Genomic DNA, 26,652 nt, shown 5'->3' with positions numbered 1-26,652 from the left:
TCTATCCACTGTACCACCTGACTGCCAAAATTAGGAGAGAGATGGTGCACTAGAGAGAGCCCTGATCTAAGTCAGAGGACCTGGGTTCAAATATGGCCTCAGACACTTATTTGCTGGTGGGCAAATCACTTAGCATCTGTTGGCCTCAGTTTCCTTATCTGTAAAATTAGGGATAATAATAGTATCTAGCCGTCAGGGTTGTTGTGAAAATAAAAAGAGATAATATTATGAAGTGCTTTGCAAACCTTAAAGTACCTTATGATTATTATTAATTATGATTTTCCAAAACGATGGGACTCACAGGTATGGAGGTGATCAGGATGTAACTCAGAGCCAGTTGTGTAGGGGAAAGACTCCTGATTTTAGAGTCCCATGATCCAGTTCAGGTTCTTGCTCTGATGCTTATTCGCTGGGTGGTCTTAGGGAAGTTAAATTGCCTTTCTGGGACCCAGTTTCCTCATCTATAAAACTGAGGTTAGAAGAGTTGTACTCCTTGCCTCAAAGGGCCATAGTGAGGATCAAATAAGATAATTTGCAAGAAGTATTTCATAACTATAAAGTCTGGTATAGAGAAAAGAGCATTGGCTTTGGAGTCAGGGGCCAGAGCTCGATCACTGGTTGTCATTCATTATTTCTGTGTGACCCCAAGAAAGTCATTTCTTTCACAACCCTAGTTTTATTATCTGTAAAATGAGGGGACTGGGCCAGAGATTCTCTAAGGTCATTTCCAACTTAGACAGCTATGACTCTAAGTACTGGTGAAATTTGAACTATTATTCTATTATGGCGAAGATGATGACCAAGTCTTTCTTCAGTTCCTTAGCTAGTCATGGATGTTATTCCAGGAGAGCCTCACCAAGCTAAATAAGGTTTGAATAAGGGTCTGACTACAGATTGTGTATCTGTTGTCCAAAAACCAACTCAACTCAGTGTAGAGAGGCCCCTCATTAGACAGTTATTAATGATGAATTATTTTTTCCTCTATAGCAATTCATGAGAACTTTTACTAAGTTATCTTTATTGGAATCCCTTCCTTCAGCCTCTGTTCACTCTAATCTGTCTTCCACAAAGCCGCTAAACTGATATTTCTAAAGCCCAGGATATAACAGGTCATTCCCTGCTCATGAAGTGCCAGGGGCTCCCTTCTGCCTCTAGGAGGAAGTATAAACCCCTCAGCTTGGCATTTAAAATCATTTACTCTTTGGGTCTGGTCTACTGTTATTTAAGGTTTATTGCATATTACTTCACTTCACGCATTTTACATTCCAGGCAAACTAGCCTCCCTTTGGTTTCCCCTCTGGTACAAGCCACCCTTATCATTCTATCTCCCATCCTCATGCCTTTGTACAGGCTGTCCTTCATGTCTGCACTCTCTCCTCATCTCCACTTTTCAGGATTCCTAGCTTCCTTCAAAGCTCAGCTCATGCGCCACTTCCTACACATGGCCATTTTGAACCTCTCAGTTGGTAGTACCCACCCAACTATTACTTTGTATTTACTTTACAGACATTTTATATTTATAGAATCTGTGAATGTGCTGTTCGCTACCTCCAACAGAATATAAATTCATTGAGGGAAGGGACAGTTTTGTTTTTGTGCTCATATTCTCAGTGCCTAGCACAGTGCCTGGTTTAATAAATGTTTGTTGAATGAATGAATCAATGAGTGAGTGAGTGAATGAATAAGTGAAAGGTTTGAGATCTATCAGAAAAAAAAAATGTTTCCTGGATGAAAGAACGGATTCTTGAAATTTTAAAGAATATGATACAGAGGAATGGAGATACATCCAACAAAAGATCAGAAAAAAGGAAGCAGTCAAACTAGCCATGTAGCCACTCAGCACATTCACTTCCAAAGGCTGGGCACAATAATATAGAAATCCCATTCCCAAAGCAGATGGCTCCCAAATCTATATAACCAGTCCTTATCTTCTGAATGTCAGCCTTGTATATCCTCCATCTGTCTAATGGTAATTTCTATTTGGATGTCCCATCAGCATCTTAATCTCAGCATGTTCAAAATGTAACTCACTTCCCTCTTAGACCTACCTCTCCTAAATAACTTCTTTCTGTTGAGGGTACTAGTGTGTCAATGAGTCAGTCAACAAGCACTTTTTAAGTGTCTACCATGTAGACCAGGCACCATTCTAAGTGACAAGGGTACAAACAAAAGCAAAAGACAGCTTCTGCTCTCAAGGTATGTTGAGTTGTTTCAGTCATGCCTGTCTCTCCGTGACCCCATTTGGGGGTTTCTTGTTAGAGATACTGATGAGGCTTGCCATTTCTTTCTCCAGCTCATTTTACAGATGAGAAAATTGAGGTAAACAGAGTTAAGTACCCAAGGTAACACACTTAATAAGTGTCTAAGGCAGGATTTGAACTCAGGTTCTCTTGATTCCAGGGCTTATTTTATATATATGTATATATGCATATATATACATATACATATGTATGCATATACGTATATGTTCACTGCATCACTTATCTGCCCCTTGCTCTCAAGGACCTTGCCATCTTTCTGTTGAGAGTGTGAGTAAGTCATTCAGTCAATAAACACTGATTCAGTGTTGACTATGTGCCAGTTGCTTTCCTAAGTGCTGGGGATACAAAAAGAGACAAAAGATAATCTCTGCCCTCAAGCAGTTCACAGTCTAATGGAGGGAGAGACAACAAGCAAACATGTATATATGAACATGCTATGTACAGGATAAATAGGAAACAAGAGGAAAGGCACTAGAATTAAGAAGGGTTGGGCAAGGCTTCCTGTAGATGGTGGGATTTTAGTCAAGACTTAAAGGAAGCCAGAGAAGCCAGAAGGAGGAGATGAAGAGGGAGACAATTCCAGGAATGGGGGACAGCCAGAGAAACTACCGAAATGGAGAGATGGAGTGTCTTGTTTGTGGAATAGCCTGGAGACCAGCATCACTGAATAAAAGAGTAGTTGGCAGGGAGTGAACGACAAAACTGGAAAAGTAGGAAGGGGCTTGTTTATAAAGGACTTTGAATGTATTCAATAGTGACGGAGAGGCACTGGAGTTTATTAAGTAAAAGGGTGGGGTAACCCGGTTAGACCTGTGCTTTAGGAAAATCACTTTGGTGGCTGAATGGAGGGTGGATCTGAGTGGGGAGAAACACAAGCTAGGCAGACCCACCAACAGGCGAATGCAATAGTCCAGGTGGGAGGTGATAAGGGCCTGCACCAGAGTGGTGGCAGGGTCAGAGGAGAGAAGGACACATACGTGAGAGATGTTGCAAAGGTGAAATCGATAGGTTTTGGTGACAGATTGGACATGGGCTGTTGGACATAATGAAGAGTCGAGGATGACCCCTAGGTTGTGAGCCTGAGGGACTGGGAGGATGGGTTTGCCTTCAACCGAAGGACTGTTCCAAGTTCAAAATCTCAGTGATCCTTGAGACTTCCCTCTGCTCCTATATTCAAATAGTTGCCACATCATGCGGGCTCTGCCTCTACAACATCTCTCACATCCATTCCCTCCCCTCCACTGACGATGGCACCACCCTAATTCAGACTCTCATCACCTCGCACAGGACTCCTTGCACAATAGTCTCCTAATTGCTTTCTCTGCTTCTACTCTTTCCTCTCCCTGATCTATATGGCAAACAGATTTCGAAATATTTTTTCCTAAGGTACAATTCTTCAGTGGTTCCTCATTGACTCTGGGAAAAATACAAATGTATTTTGTCTGAGCTTTTAAGGCCTTCTTCAGTCTGGCACCGGTCTACCTTTCCAGCCTTGTTTCATACCACTCTCCATGAACTCTAAGATCCAGCAAAAGTGGACGACTTACCCATTTTCTGAACCTCATGTTTCATCTTCACCTCTGTGCATTTGCGCATACCCTGAACAGACTTCCTCCTCATCTCTGAATCTTTGGTTTTAAGAATCAGCTCAGACACCATCTCCACTAGTTCTTAGGGATCTATCCCTCCTCCAATTATCATATTTCCTTATCAGTTTACATGTTGTAACCCCCAGTAGATTGTAAGCTCTTTGAAGGCAGGAACTATTTCATTTTTATCTTTGAAATTTGTTGTATGGTGCCTTGCAAGTAGTGTGTACTTAATCAATATTTGCTTAATTTTCATTTGAAAGTGGAATGGGGAGTGCCTCAAAAAGCAATGATTTCCTCATCCGTGGAATGCAAGTGGAGACTGGATCATTAGAGGGGATTACAGGGTTGACTTAGATGACACCCCTAAGGTTCCTTCTATCTCTGAGATTCTACAATGCTAACACATTATAATTCTGTAAGGAATCTCAGAATGATGGAACTGAAAGACCATCAAACCTTCATTTGACCAGTTTAGAAATTGAGGCCCAGAGTCAGAAAGTAATGGATGATAAGTACCGTCATTAAGCTAGTCAGCAGCAGACCCAGGTTTAGAACAAAGGTCTCCCAATTTTCAGGGAGATAGAGAAGCATCCATGTCTTCTTAAACCAAAGTTCTTTACTTTGTTTCACATACAAAAACATGCTCCCAGTTGTCCTACTTTGGCTGTTTTTCAGTGTGTCAAAATCCTTCCTAAAATGTGCCAATACAATTTGACAGATGTGACCTGACCAGGGCATGAGGGAGTTAGTAGGGCTGTCATTTCTCTTATTTTGCATAACGTGTTTCTATTAATACAGCTTAAGACCATATTATTTTTTTCAGGTTGTTGGATCACAATGTTTATGCATATTGAGATTCCTATTCATTAAAAACCCCAGGTCTTTTTCACATGAACTGTGAACTGCTATCTAGTCATGTTTGCTTCATTCTGTACTTGCGCATTTCATTTCCTGAACCTACATGCAGGACTTTATTCTTATTCTATTTCACCATATTAGATTTGGGCCATTGTTCTAGTCTGTTGAAATCTTTTTGGATATAGATTCTTTCATTTGATGTGTTAGTTCTCTCTCAATGTTGTGTCATTAACAAATTTGTTCATTATGCCATTTAATCTGTGAAATGATATCAAATAAAATAAGTTTTAATAATGCTGAATAGAACATGATTGAACAAGAGCCCTTTGATTACCATTAAACATTTCCTTCAAAGGTGACACCACTGATCCCCCTCATTCTAGGGCCTTCCTTCTGTGGATTTTCTCCAATTTATCCTGTATATAGTTTGTTTGTACATAGTTGTTTACATGCTGGTTCTCCTAGACTGTTCCTTGAGAGTGGGTACAGTATTCTCAGCACTTAGCACAGTGCCTGGCACACAGTAGACACTTAATAAATGTTTATTGACTGACCGATCAATCACTTATTATTATCATTATGATTTTGTTTGAAAGTAATGGTTTAAAAATGGGTAAGAATTTTACAGGTTGAGGAGTTTTGATTAGTATTAGAGTACCCACATAATTTAGTCATGGATTCATCAACATATCATGGTCTTCATTTGTTCAGTAGTCAGTAGTTATTTTCTCTGACGTGGGGTTTGGAGAGCATACACACGGTCCATATACTCTAATTAGGCACATTAACCACAGACACACATCAGGCTACACTGAGAGAAATCTTTTGATTTTCAGGTTTCTAATGGGCTGTTCCAGCTTTACCTGTTACTTGGTGACAAGAAAATTAGCTTAATTTTATAATTGTCCTGACTGGGTTTGTTACAAAGGAAGGTAACGGGTTGTATGATCTAATTCTGAGAAGAGCAGGGAAAATTATGATTTTTTTCCCTACAAGTCCCCGATAATACATTTAGACAACATGCCCAGTCTCTAGTGGGGCCACACAGCAGGCAAGCATGCCATGAATGGGCAGTGTCCAGAGACAACAGAGTCTGGGCACGAGAGGGAACAGAAGTAGGCCTGCACTTACGGCTTGGTCCATGAACCTTGATGGGCTTGGCACTGATCATAGAGTTCGAGCACGTCTGGCAAACACATTCTTTGCCACTGAATGTCACTTTGTCACCGATGGGGAAAGGTTTCCTGTAAATGGGAAGAATAAGAAATTTCAGCACATCTTCTAATTATTCTCTGTCTAGCTGTCATGGAACTGAAGTAATAATAATAACAATGAATCACAGACTTAGAGCTGGAAGGAAACTTGGAACTCATTGAGTCTAATCCTCTCATTATATAGAAGAGAGTTAAAGTGACTTGCTCTAAGACACATGGACAATAAATTGCAAAGGTAGGATTCAATCCCAGGACCTCTAGACTCCGAGCTTTTTCTTCATGCTACACCTCCTAATGATAACACGTTTATATAGTGCTTTAAAGTGATCAGTTTACAGTATCTCATCTTAATCCTCCAAAATCCTATGAGGAAAGTGAGGCAAGCATAACAATCCCCATTTTGTAGATGAAGAAACAGAGACCCAGAGACAGGAAATGGTTTGTGATGAAGCTAATCAAGGGAAATGGAGAATAGAAACTCTGGTGTCCTTTTTCCCAGGCTGATGCTCTTACAATCACAGGATCTACAATTTGAAAGAGAACTCAGAGGTGATAGAGTCCAGTTCTCAGCCATGTTCAGGAATCTCTTCTATAATAATCTTGATAGGTCATTATCTCTCTCTGCTTTAACAGCTTTAATTCAAGGGAAATTTGGAGAGGGAAAATGACTTGCATAAATTTATACAGATGGTAAGTATATCAGGATTTGAATCCATGTCTTCTCACTCCCCAGTCATAGTGTCCATTGCTCTCCCCACTGTACCATACTGCCTCTTTAGAGCATGAACATACACAAACTATATCAGGAATATTCTGAGTCCTGTTGACCAGGAATATTACAATATTCATCCTTACAATAATCCTGAGAAAGGGGGTAGAGTTTGGGGAAGTATTTAAAGTATGGAAATACTGAGAATATTTTTGACTAAGAGATGGGAGGAAGTGGTGATCATGGCTTAATGAATAGTCTGGAATTGGTTCTATTACCCATTAGGTGTGGGCCTTTGGGCAAATTCACTTATTGTTTCTGTGCCTCAGTTTCTCCAGCTATAAAGTGACAAGGTTGGACTAAATTACAGAAATCTATAATCTCAGATCTGAGGAAGACTAGAACCTTAAAACACAGAATTTCAGAGCTAGAAGGACTTTGGAGACAATCTTTTCCAACCCCACAGGGTAAATGTAGTTTCTATGAAGTGAAGCTTTTAACTTCACTCCTTTTAAGAGAAAGATTTTGGCTCACCATAAGAGAATTTATTAACAATTACAGCTGTCTAAAAATGGAATGGATTGTCTCTAGAGGCAATGACCTCCCTCCCTGTGTCTCAAGGTCATCATGTTGATGCTAGGTAACCAACCACTTGCTGGTTGTGTTCTGGTGTGACATTCTAAGATTCAAGGCATTGAGACTTTTGAGAATATGTAGGAGCGAGATGTCACAAAAGATACTAGTTCCTCTATAGCTCCACCAAAAATAGAAATAAAAATGTCATCAAGGGAAAAAAACTACTAGAAATCTTCAAAATAAAGTTAGCTTTAGAAAAAAATACTCAAAGAAATAAACAAACAAGCATTCTAATACAATGAAAAACATAATCGCTTAAAAGAAACAGAGAAAAATATGCCAGAAGAAAAAAAGAAATTCAGACGATACCAAAACAAACACTAGAAGGAAAACTGAATTTTCTTAAGGCACTCATTAAAGGGACTAAAGGAAGAATGAGTATGAATAAGAAATTTCTGGATAATTTGAAGATGAAATGTAACATTTGAGAAACATCAGTGAAAATGTAAGCAAATAGAGTCTATTTAAATAAACAATAAAAAAAATTATTTCACTAGAGAATAGAATGGTAGAAATGCCAGTAAAAGCAGAAAACATACCATAAAATTATAGAAATAGAAAAAAATTTAGAATCTATGCAGATGAAAATGATGCATCAAGAGGATAGAATAAAAAGGGGAAAAATAATTTGTTTTTGGTTTCCTGAAAGAAGAGTTTAACTCTTTTACTAAATTGTACTAAAAAAAGTAGGAGAAATATTGAAAAAAAAAGTAGACAAAAAACCCCCACAAATTACCAGTCAGGATGAAAACCAAAGTAAACAAATTATTATCAAGCTATAATGGTAAGGAGATGATTTTACAAGCAGCCAAGAAGAAAGTTATTACAAACTTTCAAACCTGCTTAGATTATTCAAGATTTTTCTATAACATGAGAAATAACTAAAGAACCTGGAATATCATACAACAAAAATAGAGAGAGCTTCCATTCAAAAGGCAAGCATTCTTTCTGAAGACAAAAGACAGTCACTTAAGAATTCACAAGAGTTTGAACAATATGTGGAGGACAGAGCCAACCTTGAGGTTGGTTTTACTATGTATAACTAAAAAAAAAAAGAAGAAGAAAAAGAAAAAGAAAAAAAGCATAGAGCCAGAGATAAGTAGGAAAATCCACGGGCTCTTTACAGTTGTGATCAACTTGTCGAATTACCATGAGAGGATAACACAAGAATAATAACATGGCTTTGATCAAGGTTGGGGAACCTGGGACCTCAAGGCCACACGTGGCTCTCTAGGTCTTCAAGTGCGGCCCTTTGACTGAATCAGCCTCAAGAGCCACATGTGGCCTTGAGGCTGCAAGTTCCCCACCCCTAGCTTTGATTGACAACTGAATTATACAAATTTGTGGGAGGATAAAGGAGGAGAGGAAAAGAGAGGAATAGTATTCTGACTTTGGGCGCTACAGATAAAGACTGAAAGAAAAAAAGAGAATAAAATGAGTGATACTGGGCAGCTAGGTGGCACAGTGGCTAAAGGACCTCACCTGGAGTCAGGAGATCTGTGTTCAAATTTGGCTTCAGACATTTATTAGCTGTGTGACCCTGGGCAACTCAGTTAACCCTGTTTGCCTCAGTTTTCTCATCTGTAAAATGAGTTGCAGAAGGAAATGGCAAACCACTCTAGTACCTTTGCCAAGAAAACCCCAAATGGGTCACAAAGAGTCAGATTCAACTGAAAAGGACTGAACAACAACAACAAAGAAAATGGAGAAAGAAATTCCAGAGTAATTTCCCATTTCAAACAAGGGAATAGGTGAGGAAATAGAACTTTTGCAAAATTGTTGAGTTAATAGTATAAGATATAGCAATTATCTTTAGTGTAATGCATGTTAAAAGTTGAGATAGGATCACTATTATTGATACAAGGAAGATTATAGCATTATCATATATAAAATTATTTTGTTTCACAAAACAAATAGTTTAATAAAGTAAAGTAAGATTATACAATGTATATCTATCACAGTTATGGAGACATGGGAAATGTTTGGCTATTCAATATGTAAAAGAAATTATAGGAGACAAAATAAATGTATTTGATTGTATCTAAATGGAGAGTTTGTGCAAAACAAAAAGCAAAACATAGAATAAAAAAGAAAAAAAAAGATCGAGAAAAAAATCTTAGCTATAAACATTACTGATAAAAGTCAAATAAAATTGACACAAATGTATAAGAATAAGAGCTACTCCTTAATGTGACAGATGCTTAAAGGATATGATAGTTCTAGGAAAAAAACAAATCGCTCAATACCTGAAAAAATGTTAAGAAATGAAAGGCTACCTTGCATCTATTAAACTGTCAAATACAGTTTAAAATGATAAAATTTGATGTTGGCTAGACTACTTAAAAATAGTCTCACCAGTTTGTTATTGATGAAACTGAATTGGTGCAATATTTAAAAAAGAAATATAACATTATATTATAAGAATTTTTAAAACTTCTTATCTTTTCCTCTAATGATCCCTTCTCTTAGAATTATTCACCAAGGCTATTGGCAATAAAAAAAATACCTCTAAAAATACAAAAATATTCTTGGTAACATCACTCATAATAGCAAAACACTGGAAAAAATCAATATACCAAAGGACTGAGGAATAGCTGAAAAAATGATGGTAGATGAAGGTAATGGAATATCATCATGCCTTAAAAAGCAACAACTATTGAACCGTTTACATTCCTACATGGAAAGATGATCTTTGTAACTCTTGAGACCTATCTCAGTATCAGGGTAGTGTTGGAGGGAATATATATATATATATATGTTATATATATATATATATATACATACATATATAATACAGAGGGCACAGGGTGAGTTGAATATGAAGGGATGATATCTAAAAAATAAAATTAAGGGGTTAGAGGATTGTACTGGGAGAAGGAGAAAAGGAGAGGTAGAATGGGGTAAATTTTCTCATATAAAAGAGGCAAGAAAAAGCTTTTATTGTGGAGTGGAAGTAGGGGCAGGTGAGAGAGAATGAACGAGTCTTACACTCATCAGATTTGGCTTACAGAGGGAATAACATACACACTCAATTGGGTATGGAAATCTATTTTGCCTTACAGGAAAATAGGGGGGAAGGGAATAAGAGAGGGGAATGATAGAAGGGAGGGCAGATTGAGGCAGGGGGCAATCAGAAGTAAACACTTTTGAGGAGGCACAGGCTCAAAGGAAAGAATAGAATAAAAGGGGGGTGGGATAGGATGAAGGGAAATGTAGTTAGTTTTTCACAACATGGCTATTATGGAGGTGTTTTGCATGACTACACATGTATAACATGTATAGAGTTGCTTGCCTTCTCAATGAGGGTGGGTGGGCAGGGAGGAAGGGAGAGAATTTGAAGCCCAAAGTTTTAAAAACAAATGTTAAAAATTGTTTTTACATGCAACTGGGAAATAAGATATACAGGCAATGGGGTATAGAAATCTATCTTGCCCTACAGGAAAATTGAAGGGGAAGGGGATAAGAGAAAGGGGGGAGAGATGGAAGGGAGGGCAGGTTGGGAGAAGACGTATTCAGAATGCACATGGTCTTGGAGTGGGAGAGGTGGGGAGAAAATTTGTAACTCAAAATCTTGTGGAAGTGAATATTGAAAACTAAAAATAAATTAGTTAATTAAATTATTTTTAAAAAAAAAGAAGCAACAACTATGAAAAATACAGTTAAACACAGGAAGTCACATCTAGTGATTCAGAATGTAGAAATCAGGACCAAAATAACTATATTTACTGTCGACAATTACATAACAGCAACACAATCTGGAAAAAATATGCAAAAGAAAAAAATTCAGTAAGCAAACAAATGGGATGACTTGTTTCTTATTAACATTAATATACACTTTAATTTTTCTAAACCAGCTACAAATAAGAGGTTTAGATTCATTTGTTTGTTCCTTTTTTGTTCCTATTGTGTACTTGAATTTTGTTTGTTTGTGTTAGTAGGCGGTTACCATCCTGTTGTGAGATCTAATTCACAAATGACTGGTAGCTATTCAGTTTATACCAGAGACAGTGTGGCCACAGTGGATGCACAGACTCTGGGTCTGAAGTCAAGAAGCCAAGGTTTCTAAACCTGCTTCTGATACTTATTGGCTGTGTGGCCATGGGCATGCCATTTAACTCCTCAGTCAACTCTTTAGAACTTATTTATTGATTCATGGATGGGTTGTTCTTTGTGTTGCTGTTCAATAGCTTTAATTGTGTCTGAAGTTTTGTGATCTCATTTGGGATTTTCTTTGCGAAGATACTGAAGTTTGCCGTTTCCTTCTCCAGCTCATTTTACAGGTGAGGAAACTGAGGCAAACAGGGTGAAGTGAGTTGCCCAGGGTCCTTGTTGTTCAGTTGTGTCTGACTCTTTGTGACCCCATTTGGGATTTTCTTGGCAGAGATACAGGAGTGGTTTGCCATTTCCTTCTCCAGTTCATTTTTTAGATGTGGAAACCTAGGCAAACAGGGTTAAGTGACTTGCCCAGGGTCACACAGCTAGTAAGTATCTGAGGTCAAGTTTGAACTCAGGAAGATGAGTTTTCCCAACTCCAGATCCAGCACTCTATCCACTGTGCCACCTGGTTGCTCTGTTATTTGTTTATTAGGTTTGTAATAAATTTTTATTTTTTAAAGATCCTGGACTTCTAAGTTACACAGAAAATTAGGGAGCTGAGCTGCAAGGCAGAGCCAGGTTTCTAAATGCCCAGGCCAGTGATATTTCCGCTTGATCAAGTTGCATTGGTGGATTACCTTTAAGGTGGTCTCATTTGTGCTCATTTGTGCTGGAGCCAGCTTGAGTCAGCTTTCTTCAAAGATAGCTGACCGTTTAATTTTCAGTTTGAGCACCTACACTTCAGAAATGGCTAATGCTATCAATAAGGGCTTGATTTATTGTATCGTTGATTGTCTAGACTTAAGAAAATGTAAATAATGCAAAATAGATGTAAAAGAGTGTCCTACTGTACATCTTTTCAGAGGTCGTTAAACATTCACCAGCACAACCATGTTTCTAGGCTTATATTCTATGTTCTAAGTTCTCTTCCAGCTCTGACAATTTACGTTTTGAAGATCCCTCCTAATTTTTTTTTCTTCTAGCTCTGATATTCTCTGTTTTTTGTACTAAGATTACTTCCAGCTCAAATACTCAATGTTAGATGTTCTAAGGCCCATTGCACCTCTGATATTCTGTGATTCTCTTTCTGGGGGATGCCCAATCTTGTGTGGTTATCTTGCTATGAATTGAAATAGAAGATAGACTGGCCATGATCTGACCAAGAATAGCATATCTTGTTACACTCATAAGGAGTGGTGGAAAGAATAAGAGCCAGGGCAGCTAAGTGGTGCAGTGGATAGAACAGCGGCCTTGGAGTCAGGAGGACCTGAGTTCAAATCTGGCCTCACGTACTTATCAGCTGTGTGACCCTGGGCAAATCACTTAACCCTGATTTCCTTCTCTCCACCACCAACCCCCGCCCCCAATAAAAAGAAAAAGAGTCAAGACTCCTAGATTCAAGTTCTGCCTCAGACAAGTTCTAGCTATGTGATTCAATGTCTCAAGACCTCAGTTTTCTCATCTGTAAAATGGGATAGATAATCAATCCTTGTACTGTCTGCCACCTCACAGGAGTGTTGAGAATTTAATGTTTTGCAAATACTAAAGTGCTCTATTAATGACAGTTATTTTCTCCCTGATCCCATAATCCACCCTTCCTTCAACCTTTCTAGATGCTGCCAGATTAGATGGCACAAGGGATAGAACTCTAGACCTGGAGTCATGAAGACCGCAGTTCAAACACAGCCTCTGATACTTAATAACTGTGTGACCTTGGGCAAGTCACAACCTCTGTCTGCCTCAGTGAAGTCCTAATGAATCTTCAAGTCCCAACTCACCTCTTCTGTGAGGCCTTCTCTTGTTACCCTGCTTTGTAGCAATAAAAATAATAGTTGATCTTTATATAGTACTTTAAGGCATGCGATGCACTTTAGACTAGTTAAGGCTTCATAACAATCTCCTGAGGTGCTCTGTAAAGAGTTCATCATCCCCTTTTTATGAATGTAGGAATGCAGACCCAAGGAAGGACATAAACTAACTTGGCCATAGCTATGCGGCTGTAAGTGGCACAGCTGGGCTTGAAACCCAGGACTGCTAAGACCATGTGGGTCTTTCCACCACATCTGGTGAAATTCCAATTCCACCTACAATTCCAAAAGCAATGGCTCCTTCTCCAAACTCCCTCTTCTCAACAATCCCTTATGCTCCGAGCCACACGCTTGCAATTAATCATATCCTGGTCTGTGACAGCTCTCCTAATGCTGCTGTGAACCATGATTTATGTCTTTTACTGTTATTTCACTTTCCCCTTGTGTATGTCCCATCTCCCCTATTAGACTCTCCCTTTGTGACAATTAGGAACAGTCACCAACACAATGATTAATGGGCTCACAAAGGATTATGACATCCAATAACATCCTTTCCCAATGCCGTGGTGTGGAAGTGACCCTGCATTCTCCCATGCCAGCCTACTGCAAGCTGAAGGAAGTCCCACCATGGGGGAGGAACTAAGAAGATGGCCCCCGCGGGGGGGCGTTTGCCTGTTTTCCAAGGATCCTTCTCCCCACTCGGTTTTTTCTCAGGTCATTACCTTTGTTGTGCTATGACTTTGTCCCTTCTGAATCTTGACTCTGTATCAACTCCATACTAAAATCTACTGTCAAATCATGAGGCAGCTAGGTGGCTAGGTAGATAAAGCTCTAGACCCGGAGTCAGGAAGACCTGAATTCAAATCTAGCCTCAAATACTTGCTAGCTGTGTGACCCTCAGCAAGTCACTTCACTTCTCTGAGCCTCAGTTTGCTCATCTATAAAATGGGGATAATAATAGCACTTACCTCCTAGGGTTGTTGTGGGGATAAAATAAGATAATATGTGTAAAATGTTTTCCATACCTTAATGTACTTACATAAATGTTATTATTATTATTATTATTACTAATTATTACTTGCTTCCTTATCCTATCACCACTCATGACTTTTACCTTGAATTACTCTCACCATCTGCCTCCTGTGTTCCTGCTCATGTATTACTGAACAAAACTGGAGGAAGTCACTCACCAAGGTGTTCCAGATCTTTTCTTCTCAAACCTCCTAAATCTCCCCTCAGCCACCTTCTCAATTGATAACCTCACCTTCCTTGTACTTTACTGTGATGGAAACAAGCATTTATTAAGTGCTTACTATGTGCCAGGTACTGGGCTTAGTGCTTTATATTATTTCATTTGATCCTTACAACTACAGGAAATAGGTGCTATTATTATTCCATTTTATAGTTGAGGAAATTGAGACAGAAGGTAAAGTGACTTGCCCAAGGTCACACAGCTAGCAAGTATCTGAGGTTTTCCTGACTCCAGGCCCAGTGGTGTATCTCCTGCATCACCTAGATGCCTATTTTACTAGTAGAGGCCATGCACTGTGAGTTCTCTCTTCTCCTCTTCTCTTCATCTCAAAATTCCTTGACATCATCCCTTCCTCCTTCCTCCTTTTCTCTAGTCTCTGAAGATGAGGTAGCCCTTCTCCTCACCAAGGTCAAGCCCTCTACAAGAGCCCTCGTTCCCAGTTCCTCCTGTCTTCCCTAGCAGGTCATGTCAAAGTCTCCCACATTCTTGAAAAAACCTTCACTATACCTTCCTATCTTGTTAGGTTATTGTCCGATTTCTCTCCTCCTCTTCTCAAATTCTAGAAGCTATCCATTCTCGTTGCCTCCACTTACTCTCTTTTCGCCATACCTTTAGACCAAAATAATAATAATCACAGGCTATCCCCTGTTCCTGAAATGTACTTCTTTCTCACCTCAATGAAGTCTTAATTTCCTTTAACAATTAGCAAAAATACCACCTACTTCATAAGACCTATCTTGACTCTCCTCCCAGTTGCTAGGGCTTTCTCTTCCCCCACTCCTTTGTATTTATTTTTAAATATCTATGTGTATAGATTGTCTCCCCAGTTAGAATGTAAGTCCCTTAAGGTCAAGGGACCATTTCAATTATTATCTTTGTGTTCCTAACACTTGGCAAAGTGCTTGGCAAACAGCAGGTACTTAAAAAGTGCTTACTGATGGAAAATAATGATGATGGTAGCAGTAAGAACAGCTGATACGATGCTTCTGATGATGATGAGTGACATTTTTATAATTATATTTTATATCAATTTGCTTGCCAAGCATTTTACATAGATTATCTCATTTGAACTTCACAACCACTTTAGGAAGTAGGTGGATATTTCGTGTGAGTGTAATGAGGTTTATCACCAAGCCACTACGGAGTAACTCAGGCCATTTCCAGAGCCCTTCCCTTTCCCTAAAGGCTCATTTGTGTCAGAGGCTGCTGGATGCTTGCAGCCCCACTGCCTGTGTCTCAGGGCTCTGGTTATCACAAGGTCTGGAAAGAGGAGCACCAGGAGCAGGTAGACAGCCATTATCTGAGGAGCACAGGTCAGGCTGGAGCCATCTGAGCATCAATCATCTAGTTTTGTAATCAAAGATACAGCTGAAGGCCAGGCTGAGTTGCCCTGGAAATATTAGCTTTTGTCTGTTCAGGGGAGGCCCCCATAGGTCTCCTGTCTCCTTTTTGTCAGGTTGAATTTCTAACTTTACAGAATGAGGAACGGACAAAAGAACCTGGGTTCATAGGAAGAGGCTAATGTGGAATTTCCCTATAATCATCACGATCTTAGCCACAGCTACCTCAGCAGAGCTGAATGAGGAAGAGTTATAGCTACTGCAGACACTCTCTCCTACCAGGGTTTTCATGATATCTCATTACAGTGGTTCTCTTCCAACCTGTGCAACCAATCTTTCTTCATCTCCTTTGCAGATCCAGAATCTATATTCTGTCCCCCATGCACGGGTGTACTCTAGGGCTTTGCCCTGGGGTCCTCACGTCTTCCCCGACCCCCTACACTCTATCAGCTCTTGGAAAGCTCTTTTGCTGTCATGACAGATGACTTCCAGATCTTCATATCTGACCTTCATTTCTCTCCTGAGCTAGTCTTGCATCCCCAAATGCCTGCTGTAAGATCTTTACCTGGATGTCTCATAGGCACCTCCAACTTAACTGTCCAAAAGAATTCTCTCTCTTCCCCAACTTCACTCCTCCCCTTTACTTCCCTAATTCTACTGAGGGCATTACTGTTCTGCCAAGTCGTTCAGGTTCATGGTCTAAGAGCTGTCCTCACCTCTTCACTCTCTCACACACACTCCCTCTGATCAGCTGCCAGATCTTATTAGTGTTACCTTCTCTGTTTTTCCTGAATCTTTCCTTTTTTCTCTACTTACACCACAACCACCCTAGTCCATAGCCTCTTCACTTCTTTTCTGAATTACTACAGTTGCACTCTCTGCATCCAGTTCTTCCTCTGTCCCATCTGCACTCTACCAGCTGCCAAGCTAATCTTCCTCAAACACAGATCTGACCATACCACGGGATCTGCAGAAACTTCAGCGGCTCCCCATCGACTTCACGTTAAAATGCACACTCCTCTGTTAGGTGACGAAAGCTTTTCACACTCTGGTTCCAACCTATCTTTCCAGACTGATTATATGTTATTCCTCTCATGTGCTCTTTGACCAAACTAGCCTTGCTTATTACTCCTTGTACAGAATTTCTATGTATGTGACTTTGGCTTCTATCTCTCATCTCCAAACTTTATCATGGGCTAGTCTCTAGGCTTGCAGTGGTCTCCTCTCCTCTTGACCTTCACCTTCTGAAACCCCGACTCCCTTGAAAGCTAGATCTAACTGCTACCTCCCTTAAGAGGCCATTCCTGATTCCACCAGGTGTTAGTGCCCCTCCCTCAATATTTTTTATATATATTCCCTATTTATTTACCCATGAAAATGCTGTCTCCCCTTAGTAGGATAGAAGCACGTTGATGACAGACTGTCTCATTTTTGTATTTTTATCCCCAGCACTTAGTATAGTATATGTGGGACATGCTTCCTAAACGTTTACTGATTGACTGATTGTGGCCAATAGTCTTCCACCATAAAAAAAAAAATGCCCTCTTGGGAAGGAGTTTACATGAGACAGCTCTTCACCCTGCTGACACCACCTTCCTCCTGTGTTTTGTGTTTTCCCCCGCTTCATGCTGCTCTCCCTGGAGCTCTGAGCTCTTTCCCCACCTTCTAGCTGGCCCCTTTGATTTGGCTGCCCTGGGAGCTCTGGATTCTCCCAGTCCAGACTCCTCTTTACAGACTCACTGAATGGTAGACTTGGAAGGGGCCATAGAGATTATCCAGTTCAACTTGCTTATTTTACTGAGGAGAAAATTGGGGCCAAGAGAGGTCAAGGCTTGAATGCCTGGCAAAATTCAATAAGACAGAATTTAACAGGGCTAAACATGACATTTGGCTTCAAAAAAGCTATTGCACAAGCATAGCTTTGGGGGAGGCATGGCTAGAAAACAGCGAGGAAAATGAGCTAGAGGTTTTAGTGACCTGGAAGCTCAATATGAGTCAACAGGGTTATGGCAACAACAAAAAATGACATTAGTTATCATCTCTCTTATACTAAATTAATAGAATATTATGGTAGTCTGGCTGCCTTGGTCAGACTCTCTTTGGAGTATTGTGTTCATTTCCCTGAACTACATTTTAGGAAAGATAATGAGTGGGTCTAAAGGATGGCAATCGGGATGGTAAAGGGCCTGAGGTCAATGCCTTACAGGGATCAGCTGAAGGAACTGGGACTTACAGCCTGGAGAAGAGAGGACTTCAAGGGAACATGATAGCTGTTTTCAAGTGTTTGAAGGATGGCAGATGGAAGAGTTCTCCACACACACACTGCAATCAAGAGACACTGACTTTCTTTCTGCTCTTTGTGCACCACATTCTATCTCCTGAGTTTGTTCATTGGCCATCTGCCATTCCTGGAGAGTCTCCTCCTACCTCCCCTTTTGGATTCTCTGGTTTTAAGACTCAGCTGCAATCTCACGTTCTGTGAGAAGCCTTTCTGAGTTCCCTATCCAGCACCCTCCTGCCCCCAGCAAGTTCCTTCTGGGATTACCTCCTATTTATACTATCTTTTTTTGTACATAGCTGTTTGCATATTCTCTCCCTCATTAGTATGTGGGCTTCTTGGATGCAGGAGACCTTGTTTTTACTTTCTTTGTATCCCTAGTACTCAGCACAGTCCCTGGCACATAGTAAGTGCATAGTAATTGCTTATTGATCAGTTGAATTAGACTTGCTCTGAACTTGGGCCCAGAGGACTGTAGAGAATTAGATTTAAGTTCAACATGTCAGAGAAATTACAAATAATTAGAACAATCCAAAACTGGAATGGGCCACAGTGGAAGGCAGTAAGTTCTCCAGGCAGAGGATATATGACCATTAATTGGGATTGTTACAGAGAAGGCTTCTGTGTAGGTCTAAATGGGACTAGATGAACTCTGAGGAACCTCCAGATTCTAAGATTCTTCGATTCTGTGACTTGTCTGAAGTCACACAGCTAGTTTGTGACCAAGATCTCCAGGTCTGGCTCAAAACTCAGGCTTTCTAATTCCAAGGTCAATATAATTTCTGTTCTACCATATTGTTCTCTAAGATTACTACTCAAATATGGCCCTCTGGTCCTCCGTCATCAGAAAAAATTCTTTCTCTTGGACTATGCGAATTACTCCTAATTTTCTACCTCAAACACATCACTACCCCAAAAGAGGGCTAGTGATATGGGTTCAGAAAACTGAACTAGGCCCAAAGCAGGGGAACTTCCAAGACAAGAAACCAGCCCAATATAAGGATGAACTTCCTAACAATTAGATGTCCAACAATGGAGTAGATTCCTTTGCACTGGAAGTCTCTGGACCAAAGCTGGATGATCTCTGTAACTGAGCGGGGCTCTTGTACCCGGAGGAAGATTGAACTAGATGCCCTCTAAGGTCCTTTCCAGCTCTGAGATGCTGAATGGGATGAAACCGATAAAGGACAAGATGGAAATAGCTTCTTTCCTTGATGGCCACCACAGGGCTTGCCCCCATCCCTCCCCACCCTGCTTACTCACCTACATAAGCTGCACACGAAACACTTGGGGTGATAGGTCCTGCCCAGGGCAGAGATGACCTCGCCTGTGATGAAGTCCCGGCAGCTGTGGCAGCGGGTGCCATAGAGCTGCTGGTAGTCTTGGGTGCAGATATACTCACGGTTCTTGAAGAAGAAGCCAGATTGGGCCAGGTCACAGCCACACACTGGGGGGGGGGGGGGGGGGGGGGGGGGGTGGGGGGAGGGAGACAGAAAACACAGGGTTGGGGAAAAGACAGGGTTAGCCCAGCAAGAGATCCTCCAGGATCCTCACAGGGATACTTCAGAGTCAGTGCCTAGATCTACTACTCACACATCAGAGTAATAGGGATCATGGGAGTGATGGAAAGGTCCTTAAAATCAACTAGGCAGCCATGTAGAGGAAAGGAGCAGTGTGCCTGGGTCTGGAGGCTAAGGTTTGGATCCTGTCTCTGGCACTTAGCTGTGTGACTCTGGACAATCACTGAACTTTTCTGAATTTCATTTTCTCTTTAAAGTGAGCCTAATAATGTGTGGACTACCTAAATCGCAGGGTTGTTGTGGAGAACATGTTATATAAACCATTAAGTGGTATAGCAAGGTGAGTATAATTATTGGGAAACTGAGGTCTTTTGTTGTTGTTGTTCAGTCTTTTCTGACTCTTTGTGACCACATTTGGAATTTTCTTGGCAAAGATACTGGAGTGGTTTGCCATTTCCTTCTCTAGCCCATTTGACAGATGGGGAAACTGAGGCAAACAGAGTTAAGTGACTTGCCCAGGGTCACACAGCTAGTAAGAGTTTGAGGCTGGAGTTGAACTTAGGTCTTTCTAACTCCAGGCCTAGCACTCTATGCACTGAGCCACCTAGCTGCCCTCTAGACTGAAGTCTAGAGAAGGGAAATTACTTGTCTAAGATCATGCAAGGTTATTGATAGAACTCCAGGATTAGAACAATCATAGAGTCAGAAGGGCCTTGAGAGATTATCTATGTCCAACGTTCTTTGCAGAGGAAGAAATTGTGACCTAGAGAGGAAAGGGGTTTGCCAAAAGTAACATCTTTAATTTAAAATTAGAATCATTCATTCATTCAGCAAATAATTAAATATTTTCTTGCTGAAGGAAATGCAGATATATGTATAATAAGGCCCTTGCCCATAGGGAGCACCCAGTTTGTAGAAGACATAAGTAACATAGATACAGATCGTGGAAAGAGGTCAAATGTCAGAAAATCTAGATTCTGCTCCCTGCTCTCATACTTAATAGCTATGTTACTGTGGGCAAGTCAGATTGTAAATAAATACTTGCACTACCTACCTCACAGGATAGTCGTGAAGAAAGCGTTTTATGTACCTCAAGGTACTGCATAAATGTGAACTATTAACATTATAACACAAGGAGATGAGATAAGAGTCATAAGGAAAATATCTACAAAGTGCTATGGGGTTTCAGAGTGAGAAAGAACATATCGCTGGAGGCCCAGGAAAAGCTTCATGGAGGAAGTATTGAAAGTCAGTGATGACATTCCATATTCCATAGTCTATTGTCTATCCCAGTTCTAGCATTCTCTACTCTCCATTTAGAGGTCACTTCTGGCTATGAACATTTTATATTCTACGTTCTAATGATCTGTCTAATGCTGGCATTCTATGGTCTAAGATTCCTACTAGCTCTGGCATTTCATGTTTTTATGTTCTAAGTTCCCATCTATTTCTAACATTCTATAGTCCAAAGTCCTTTCTAGCTCTGAGATCCCATGCTCTAAGGTTGTTCCAGCTCAGATGTTCTGTGTTCTAAGATCTTGTCTAGCTCTGACATTGTGCAAGTCTATGAAAGGAGAAAGAGGAGAGGTTGGCTTCAAGCCTCCCCACATTTATATACAATTTTATCCAAATGTGAGTGAGACTTTGATGTCTTCAATGCCCACCCCACAGAGAGGCAGTGTGTGTGGATGGTGGGTAGTGATATGTATGTATGTGTGTGAGGGAGTATGGTGGTTGTGTCAAAGGGAGTGCTTTCTTTGATCAGACACTGTGAATGTGCATCAGGACCAAACAGTGCTTGGTCTCAGAGGAAGGCTGAGGAACAAATTGTTCTTGTGTGGGCAGATGTCATATCAGTTGACATCATGATTATGGAATTCATTAGGTCATGGCCTCCAACCCTGTTGGAAGCCGCTTCTGTTTTTTCCCTTCTTCTTCTCTCCTTTGTCCTTCTCCCCCAGGGCTACCTTTCCCTTCAGGGAAAATCAGGAAACCAACAAGAAAGCTTGGAACGGTGTCCTTTCCTCCATATCACCCTTTAAGGAACGGAAGTAGGGAGCTTTGGGTGGAAAGGATGAGGGGGCAGAACTGGTAAGCTTGAGGTCTAGTGGGGGTGAGAGGCAAACATTTCAATAGGGTCTGGGAAAGCCAAGGCCTCAGTCCTGATTAATGATGTGAAGAGGGTGATGAGGGGGATGGCGGCTGAAGAAGGGTGGAAAGATTCCCACTATAAAGCTAACAAATTGCCATGCTCCTTGCATAGACAATATTAGGAACACTCTAGTTAGGCAATCCAGAAACCAGTAGTCCCAGCTCAGCCCCTGACCTGGTGTCTGACTTGGGAAAAGTTACTTCCCCTATCCTGGCCTCAGTTGCCTCCTCTGTAAAGAGAAGGGAGTTGATTAGAGTGATTTAAGATTTACCAAGCACTCTCTCCATAGCAGAAGTGGGTAGCATCACTGTGATTATGTCTGTTTTACAGAGAAGGAAACAGGTTCATTGTGTGGAAATGATTTGCCCATGGTAACACAACTTGTAAGTGTTAGAGGCAGGATGTGGATCCAAGTCCCCTGGTGACAAGTCTCAGACTTTTCCCACTGTAGCACACTATCCTTCAAAATAACAGTTGATATAGAATCTTGCAGTTTGAGAAAACACTTAACACATGTTATCTTATTTGATTCTAACAACACTCTGAGGTAGATGGTATAAGAATTCATTATTCACATTTTTCAGATGAAGAAATCGAGGCTTTAGTAAGTTAAGTGACCTGCTCAAAATCATGTAATTAATAAGTAGAAAATCCAGGACTCAAACCCAGGGCTTTTGCTTCCATATCCAGTATTCTTTTCACTATCCCGTGTTTCTTCTATCTAGAGAGGTAGCCATGTTATGATGTACAGTGTTGGATTGGGAGTCAGGAAAATTGGGTTTAAATCTTGGCTCTAACACTAACTTACCACATAACTGTTAGTGGGTGATTCCTCTTTCTGAAATTCAATTTCCTCATCTGCAAAATGAGGAGGTAGAACTAGTTGGCTTCTGAGGCACCCTCCAATGCTAGGCTCATGATCTTGTGATCTCTGAGGTCCCTACCAACCCTAGGATTCTACTCTTTTGAAATAGGCACTCAAAAATATATTTCTGATTCAAAATGAATTTTCAGAATAGGGAGAGAATTTTGTAGAATATTGAAGTCATATAGTTAGAAGGAACTTTGCCTCTGGGAAAGATTGTATGAAAACTTTCCCATAAAAATAGACTTCTATCCCTTTTACCATGTTAAGGGTGAGACACTCTTCTTTTCATTGCAATTGTTATTATTTCCTATAATATCATCTCTACAAGATAAAACACCATAGCCTTCTTTCAGAAAACTTTTCTTCTGCTAATTTCCTGGACTGGAAAGCTTCTTGAGAGCATCTGAATACCTAGACTACTAGAGGGCCTCCTCAATGATAACTGTGATCATTCAAAAGATGTGGGCATAGGACATTTAACACAGGAAATTTGAATGGGTGACAGATTCCGATGTGCAGTTGGACAGACAGTCCATTGAGTTATATATCAGTATGTATTTCTTCTACCAGGCTCTGCAGAGGGACAAAAAGCTTGTCCTGCAATTAAATAGGAAGAGATTGGGATAGATTTCATTTGGAGCAATATGAAGCTTCTTGCAAAGCTCATCTTTTTAATATCAGTATTCTCTCATTGAAGCTTTATGGCTAAAGTCATGGGATGGCACAATCACAGAACAATCATATTTTGGGGTGACTCAAAGAGCAATGGAAAGACTCATGAAGTAGACTATAGCCTGTTATCTACCATTCCCCTCCTTGGAAAAGGAAGCATAAATGTCATCATCAAGGATGTGTTAAGATCAGAAAGGGAGATGGGCAGGCAAATCATGAAGCAAAAAATGAGTGAAAACCAATAGCCCGAAGGGTGTTGTTGGTGACCCCCAAATATTAAGAGACCTGGAGTAGGATCTTAAATATATTGAGTAGATCTTCTACAAGGATTTATGGAAGGATAGAGACAAGAATCACACAAGATGAGAGGGCATGGATAGGTTTTGATCTGTATGTGTCTCCAGGCTCCATATCTGACTCTCCAGACTTTCTCTATCATGCCCCCTTCTTTCTATTTCTGCTTATTCCATACCCCACCCCACTTGTCAGTTTCCTTTAATATATTATATTCACTCATTAGACTGTAAGCTCCCTGAGGACAGGGGTTGTCTTTCTTTTCACTTGTATTTGTATTCCTAGTGCTTGGCACGGTGACCAGTACATAGTAATAGCTTCATAAATGCTTTCTGACTTAACAACTGAAGTGAGTACCACATTGTTGAGATGATAGACCTGCTTACTCTAGGGCCAAGCAGAAGGCCTTGCACACAGTAGACATATAATATATTTATTGGTTGAATAAGTGAATGACAACTCTTACCCTTAGGAAAGTTTTCCCATTGCCTTTTTTTCCCTCTCTTCCTGTCTACAGTGGACCATCTCACCATCACCTATATACTAATGCCTCCAAGAGAAGTCAACTTGAATATAATAACATTCACATAGAATAATTTTGATTTATAGGATCACAGAGGCAGAAGTGAGCTGAGGAAGCTGAGTAACTGGGAGGGAGACTAGAGTGTTCAAAGTGGGCAGGATTTAGGGGGAAGAAGCCTAAGAAGAGAGAGAGTTTCCTGAGGGCCATATGAGGATGTAGACAGGATGGAGAGAACTTTAAAGGAGGAGAGGTAGATACTGACAGACAATGGGAGAAGGAACAACTGAAAGTGGTAGTGGGGATCAAGGAACATAGACGGGATCAGTGAATGACAGAATTAGAGTGGAATCTCTAAGAAGAAAAGGGTGCTGACTCTGAAGTTGGAGGATCTGGGTTCAAATATTACCTCTGATACTTACTGATGTGTGACCTTGGGAAATTCCCTTAACCTCCCTGGGCCTCAGTTTCTTCATTTGTAAAATGAAGTTTGAGATGAACTAGATGGACTTTAAGGTCCCTTCCAACTCTAGATCACAGTTAGCTTATGATTCTAAGGGGCATCATAGACCATTAATAGCAACCTCATTTTACAAGTGAGGAAACTGAGGCCCAGGGAGGTTGAGTGACTTGCCAAAGGTCACAAAAGTAGTAAAATTAAGAGGTGGCATTTAAACTCATCCAACTCTGCTTGCTAGCTCTGCATATTTGGGGGTTTGAGATAAGGAACAGCCAAACCTGCAAGGGGTATCAAAACATGTGGCATCTTCAGGAGGAAGCTAGGTTTCCGTGAACACCAAAAGGTGGTAGGAATGTGTGATGAAAAAAAAGTAGGATGAAGGGGAGTTTGTTAACAGTAGAGAAGGGTCCCAGAGGTCACAGGAGAAGGGGAGAGCAGAGGAGGCTAGGAACTGGGGAGGATCGAGGCAGAATTGGATTTGGGATGAGAAGTAACTGAGGAAGGGTTCATGCCAGGGGTTCATTCTCATCCCAATGTCACCTCTCAGCATCCTTCTCCTTTTTCAAGGTTCAGCTCAAGTATGATCTCCTATGTGATACTTTTTCCAATTTCCTCATTCATTAGTACTTTCTCCCTCTTCAAACTCCTTTACCCTTAACTTTTTTTTTCACCTGTATGATTCAATTCAGAGGCAACTGGTGGCATAATGTTGGGCCTGGAGTCAGGAAAACCTGAGTTCAAATCCAGCTGCAGATACTTATTAGTTGTGTGACAGTAGGTAAGTTACTTAACCTGTATCTACCTCACTTTCCTCACCTGTAAAATGAGGAAAATAATAACACCCCACTTCCTGGAGTTGTTGTGAGGTTGTGAGGATAAAATAAGATAACATTTGTAAAAGCTTTTTGCAAAGTTTGAAGTGCTATATAAAGCTAGCTAGCCATCATTAGTTATTAGTATTATTAAGCACTCACTATCTGTTAGGGATACAAAGAAAGGCAAAAGCCATCCCTGCCCTCAAGGAGCTTACATTCTATTGGGGAGGTTGTTTTGTTTTTATCTATATGGGCAATCCCTGGCATAGTTCCTTGCACACAGCAAATATTCAAAGACCTTTTTAGTGTAGCTGTGCTTCAATGTGTGTGCAAAAATCATGAAAGGATTATTGTCCATTTGCTTGACTTCCCTAACTAGAAGCTAGTTAGAGAATTTTAACATAAGATTGAAGGATGTAATACTAAATGAATGTAGTTTCCTTTGCTCAAAACCCTCAGGATTGTTAATGCTCTCTTTAAGCCCTCTTCCATTTGTCCACATTTTCTTCTCACTGCAAGGCCCCTGAAGGGCACTGCAGTCCGATCAATGCTCACCACAGAGGAAGCAATACTTTCTGAGGTTTATACGCTCTGGTACTACTGATACAGTCTGGGTCACATTTTATTTTTCTTTTCAAACCTGATCACCGCCTTGATGAGTGATCCCCACCGTTTTTAGAGTCTTGCTTTATTTGCTTGATTTATCTTATATCACATTTGCCTTGATTGAACTTTATTTTGCCCACTTTATATGTAAGCAATTACCTTAAGGCGAATATGGATCACTTTTAAGAGACAGAAGAAGAAAGGCTGTCAGGAATCTAAGACTATTAAAATTTCCAAGGGCTTTGGAACCCAGAAGCCAGAATGTCAGCACTGGAAGGGACCTTAGAACTTGGAACATGGCATGACAAATCAATTCCATTCAACAAACATTTATTTAGTAACTGTACTTGGTTCTGGGGACACAATGATAAACGTGGCATAGCTCCCATTCTCAAAGAGATTGTATTCTACCAGGTAGGCTATGACATGTACATTAACAAATATAATACAAAGTAGTAGTAATTGGGGCAAAAGAGAGATATAGACAAAATGTTCTAGGAACTATGAGGAGAGAGAGAACACTTTTAGCTGGGGTGTGTTAGGGAGTGAAGAGGGCATCAGGAAAGATACACAGTGGTACCTGAGCTCAACCTTGAAGAGAGATAAATGTTTTGAAAGCAGAGAAAAAAAGACAATGTATTCTACTGCTCTGTGCGTGTGTGTGTGTGTGTGTGTGTGTGTGTGTGTGTGTGTGTGTGTGTG

General features: G+C 40.5%; 1 protein-coding gene across 3 annotated transcripts in view; it reads right to left on the bottom strand.

The window, feature by feature from the left end:
* Nucleotides 1–26,652, bottom strand: part of ABLIM3 (actin binding LIM protein family member 3) — a 170,803-nt gene that overhangs the window by 72,984 nt on the left and 71,167 nt on the right. For 2 of the 3 annotated variants that reach the window (XM_027841881.1, XM_027841882.1), the window contains exons 3-4: nucleotides 19,307–19,490; nucleotides 5,843–5,955 (exon numbers count right to left, since the gene is read on the bottom strand). In XM_027841881.1, coding sequence (XP_027697682.1) covers nucleotides 5,843–5,955; nucleotides 19,307–19,490 — 297 coding nt within the window. The remainder of the gene's footprint in view (nucleotides 1–5,842; nucleotides 5,956–19,306; nucleotides 19,491–26,652) is intronic. The other variant, XM_027841883.1, reaches the window with a different exon arrangement.

Source organism: Vombatus ursinus, unplaced genomic scaffold (assembly GCF_900497805.2).
Source record: "Vombatus ursinus unplaced genomic scaffold, bare-nosed wombat genome assembly UNPS02014863.1, whole genome shotgun sequence".
In the NCBI taxonomy this organism is placed as follows: Eukaryota; Metazoa; Chordata; class Mammalia; order Diprotodontia; family Vombatidae; genus Vombatus; species Vombatus ursinus.
The sequence above is the reverse complement of the archived record's forward strand: the minus strand, read 5'-3'. Positions and strand labels throughout refer to the sequence as shown.